The sequence below is a fragment of the Canis lupus genome, chromosome X (assembly GCF_003254725.2).
Source record: "Canis lupus dingo isolate Sandy chromosome X, ASM325472v2, whole genome shotgun sequence".
NCBI classification, from domain to species: Eukaryota; Metazoa; Chordata; class Mammalia; order Carnivora; family Canidae; genus Canis; species Canis lupus.
Genome location: NC_064281.1, coordinates 98,124,849 through 98,129,612, shown reverse-complemented (window position 1 = coordinate 98,129,612; position 4,764 = coordinate 98,124,849). Strand labels below are relative to the sequence as shown.

At 39.7% G+C, this 4,764-nt stretch overlaps 1 protein-coding gene across 1 annotated transcript; it reads right to left on the bottom strand.

Moving 5' to 3' along the window:
* Positions 1 to 3,363: 3,363 nt before the first annotated feature.
* LOC112649081 (m-AAA protease-interacting protein 1, mitochondrial) lies at positions 3,364 to 4,136 on the bottom strand (the record flags this gene model as incomplete). The annotated part of the gene is made up of 1 exon (XM_025431142.3): positions 3,364 to 4,136. A coding segment is annotated over one exon (591 nt), but the record flags the coding sequence as incomplete, so codon positions are not given.
* Positions 4,137 to 4,764: the final 628 nt, after the last annotated feature.

Sequence of the window (4,764 nt, the reverse complement as noted above, 5' to 3'; positions counted from 1 at the left end):
TTGGGCATGCTAAATAGAAATGAATAAGGTTTCCTACAGTATAGACTAGAACTTGGAATCCTGGTATAAACAAATTCTCAGTACAATGGACATATATGAACCCTAGATTGTGGCTCATGATAAAAGCCTGTGAATGCCTCCCAACAACAACTACTAGAACTTTGGACTAGAAAATTTCCATTTAAGGGCAATAGTTTTTTATCTGACACTAATGAAAACTGCCCTTATAATTGAAGAACATAAATAATTTTGAAACTGGAAATATCTGCAATATTGTGGGTAATATTGGAGAGATGTTCTAATGGAGAGGGCAATTCCTAGAAAACTTCCATAATAAAATAGATTTGTACAGGAATATGCTACTGAGGGAATGTAGAGAGTTCTTCAGCATATTAAGCAGGTGGACATTTCCCCCTGGGATTGTTTGGAGACGTGAAAATCTGCCAGATTCTATTGTCATTTTGACAGGGACCTATAAAAATCTCTTAACTAGCCAGCAAAGAGCTCTTTGGTTTGCAGATGGCAGTTCCAAGGTAAATGAACAATAATCTGTTTTGGAAGGCTGCTACTATGATCAAAGAAGATAAAACCAAATGGGCTCAATGGGCTGAGTTGTATGCTATTTGCCATAATGTTTTGGATTTTACCATCTCATGAGCAGTTGCCAATGGCCTGGCTATAAGGCCATCAGAAGGGCAATGAAAAACTGGTCTATTAAAGGGTCTGCCTATATGAGGCATTACCCTATGGAAGCGACAAATGAGAATTTGAAGAGTGCATTAAAGTAAGACATATCAATGCTTAATAGAAGAATCCTTTTTCATTCTGAAGGTGATTGGAGTTTACAAGAAAAATATTCTGGTCTGCTCACTTAAGGTACCTATCTGGGTCCATGAAATAATAGGGCTACTGCAGCAATGGAGAGGTAGGCTAAATCTAGACATATACTTCTTATAGCCTTAGAGGCATAACATGCCAATAAAAACTTTCTGCCAAAAATAAACAGAGGTTGCAGATTCTCTGGGAGGAAGGGGGCACCTCTTAACATAGCTGTCAAGTCAGACAGATGCCAGTAGCCCCAGGTGGCTACCAATGGGTGCTGGCAAAGACATTGAGCCTGGACTGGGCTTACTTTACCCAGTAGTAGATGTATATGCTTAGAATACTCTAAAATAACTGAAACAGAAAATTTGGCAACAGTTTGAATCTCTGGGTTACATTTCTTCAGACCGAAAAAATACTTCATGGCCCATAATGTCCAACAATAGGGAAAGAGAGATTCTCCTAAGAGTAATAGTTTGGTAGATTTTTGAAACTGACAATTGAAACATTGGCTTTCTAAAACAGAAAAAGATATAGGCATGAAAGCCTGGCTTACATGTCTTCATGAATGTGGGTTCACATTTAACATAGTGGGGCTAAGGCAATTGTCTCTATTAGCTACTCCTCTGTTTCTCTGGTGGATCTAGGGAAGAGGGGATGGGGAAGGATGCTGGTATGACTATGTAATTCTTCCTAAGATGAGAGGATGCTGGTATGATGACTATACATTTTCTTCCCCACATCACTTCTACTCTATTTTTCCTATTTGTCCAGTGGTCACAGGACCAGGGATGAAACTGCAAGTACCAGAAACAGGGACAATTCCCTAAGGAAAAAAATTGTAACTATATTTTTAAACGTTTATGTTAAAATTCCTAAGCAGGTTGTGCCTTCACCCTCTGTGGCAAAATTGGGTTTTCTAATGAGTGCAGCTATAGTCCCTAGCGATAAAAATAGCTCACTAGAATGCCTGGATAGCTTAGTCAGTTGAATATCCAACTGTTGGTTTCAGCTCAGGTCATGATCTCAGGGTTGTGAGATCCAGCCCTGCGTAGGGCTCTGCACTCAGTGAGGAGTATGAGTGAGATTCTCTCTCTCTTCCCTCCTCCTCTGCCTCTACCCTTGTTCACATAGTCTGTCTCCCCCACCTTCATATAAATAAATATTTTTTTAAAAGATAGCCCACTGGTTTTATATCTACATAACTCTACCCTATATGAATAGGACTGAGGGGGAGATACTGGCTAGATTAGTATTGTTGCCTCCAATGTAGACTAGCACAGTGGCCAAACATAATGTCCATTCAAAAGGTGGAAAATTTTGAATATGAATGAAGAGGAGGAATAGTAGCCGAGGATAAAACATTGAATATATGTGTTAAATAATGAGGGAAATCCAATATTAGATTAACACCTTGAAAGAAACAATATTGTCTCTTAGCTCAATTATACCAGATGCCTGAAAGGGTAAAAGCACATAATACTGAGACCACATCTTCTTTTGGAACTTGGCAAGATCAAATGGAAGCCTGCACATCTGACAGGCCCACCTTGGGAAACATTTTCACAGGATATAATGATGGAAAGGACTGATAATGACTGAATGAACTCTAGTAACATGTCAGTATTTTTTGACTTTTATGATACCTTTGCCATAAGGAAACTGTGGTCAATGGCCAGAGAGTTGCCTGCAGCATAATAGTAATAATAATAAAACACACATATATATATTTGGTCTTTGTCCCTGGTCCCAGCATAAAGTTACTCAAACCTTTGGAATTTCCTGAGTGATAGCAGTATCTTTTCTTATTTAAAACAAGCCCTTTTCTCTCATACCCAAATTTATGCGAACAAAGCAACACTTGGCAACCCCTAGATAGCTTCAGTATAGGTGCTGGTTGACAGAGGAATCAAGCACGTGATTAGAGGCAAACTTTCAGCTCTACTCCTCAACCTCCAGAGAGGATAAAGAGCTAGAGATTTTTATCACCTGTGGCTAATGATTTAATCAAACATGCTTACATACTGAAACTTTATTAATACTATTGAACAATAATTTCAAGGAACCTACAAGGACTAGACATGCAAAAGGACAGGAGCCAGAACATAGATGAGAACTCTGACCCATAACCTCTGTAGCAGTCAGTTCAAAACAGCCTCAACTCTCCAGGACCACATCAACGATGGAGAACTTCCCTAATGTTTGCCCCTATCCTCACTTTCACCTAGGATAAACGAGAAAAAGCCAAATGTGTCCCCACAGCCAATCACATAGGGTGCCCCTTATTAATTAGGTAATTAGGGTGTTATTGCCTAATTCTGCTACTCCTCCTACCATCAGCAAAGAGTTACTTCTGCTTGGGGGACCTCAGCAATCATCAAAAATAAAATGACAGCTGATGGAAAATTGGATCCATACAGAACCACAGGTTAAAAACTAATTCTTTCTTGGTCAGAGTGAAGAACTCTAGGGCACCTGGGTGGCTCAGTGGTTGAGCATCTGCCTTTGGCTCAGCATGTGGTCCTGGGGTCAAGTCCCACATTATTTTTTTTGTGGAAAATGCTTTATTGTATCATGCCAGTATACTACAAGGAATATTTCAAAATAATACAAAAGTAAGCCACAGACTTGACTAAGTGAAGATCAACTCATCCAAAAATCACTTTCCTTAATTTTTCATAGTAATTGCCAGAAGTCCAATAAGCTGATTTTTCCAAGAAGGATCATTCTAATAACTTTGAGTGTTCAATCTGTGCAATGGTCCAGTCAGGCTTTATTCCTTGTGTAAACTCCCTCTGAAATTCATAACTTGCACTAAGAAGCTGTTTAGTTTCCACGTTCTGATCCCCCAACTTTACCTGGAATACACTGGCTCCACTTAAAGTTTCACTGGGGATGTTGGCACTGGTTAGATACCAAAAGCCCATCAGGATGTTAATAAACTTCCTTCCTTTCTCATCATAGTAAATGGAGATGTCTCCTGTCAATGTGTATACAATTTCATCTATGTCAGCAGCAAGGGCATTTTTATGGTTGTCAGGTAGTGAAGTTACCTTTTCCTTCAATACATGTAGCACCTCTTTGGCCACAAGTTCTTCCAATAGATCAAATTTACACTGTGACAGTAACTTGGACACATGAGCAAAAGCCTGCTTCGCTCCCTCGGAGAAATCCGCGATGCTGAATTCCTGGTCGAAATAGGCCCAGATTAAGAAGGCGTAAATTCGAGTCCGAACCCAGTTGATGGGGTTGGAGAATCCCAGGATGATTATCTTGGTTTTCTGGCGCGACTGGGGCGGCTCCTCGGCGCTGTAGGTTCAAGGATTTCAAGGAACTTCTGAGTTGGTAAACACATCAATGCTCTAGAATGGTGGTGCGCCTGGAGAGGGCAAGGAACTTATGTGCCCCTCATCCTTATATCCCTCCATACCTTGTCTTATGCATCTCTGCTATTTAATTATTCCTAATTTACATCGTTTATAATAAAACTAATCATAACTACAGTATTTTCTTGAGTTTTGTGAGTTGTTCTTGTGAATTATCAAACCTGAGGAGTGAGTTGTAGGAATATCTGAATTTATGAATATTTGGCCAGAAATGAGATGGTCCCCAGGACTTATGATTGACATTTGAAATGAGAGCAGTCTTTTGGGACTGAGCCTTAACTCATGGGGTCTGTGTTAACTCTGAGCAGTTAGTGTCAAAATTCAAATCACTTCTGGGATCCCCAGTCACTCTTGGATAATTGGGTACTGTTGAAATGACAAGGTGTTTAGTGTCAAATAAAACAAATAACACTATACAAAAGACTTCTATGTGGCCCTGTGTTTTCAGTGTAAATAATTATATGGGTCCAGTAATGAAGCCAGAGTGGCCCCACATATCATCATTTCTAATACCCTATTGGAGGACTTTGTGTTTTCTGTTTCTGCAACTAGATCT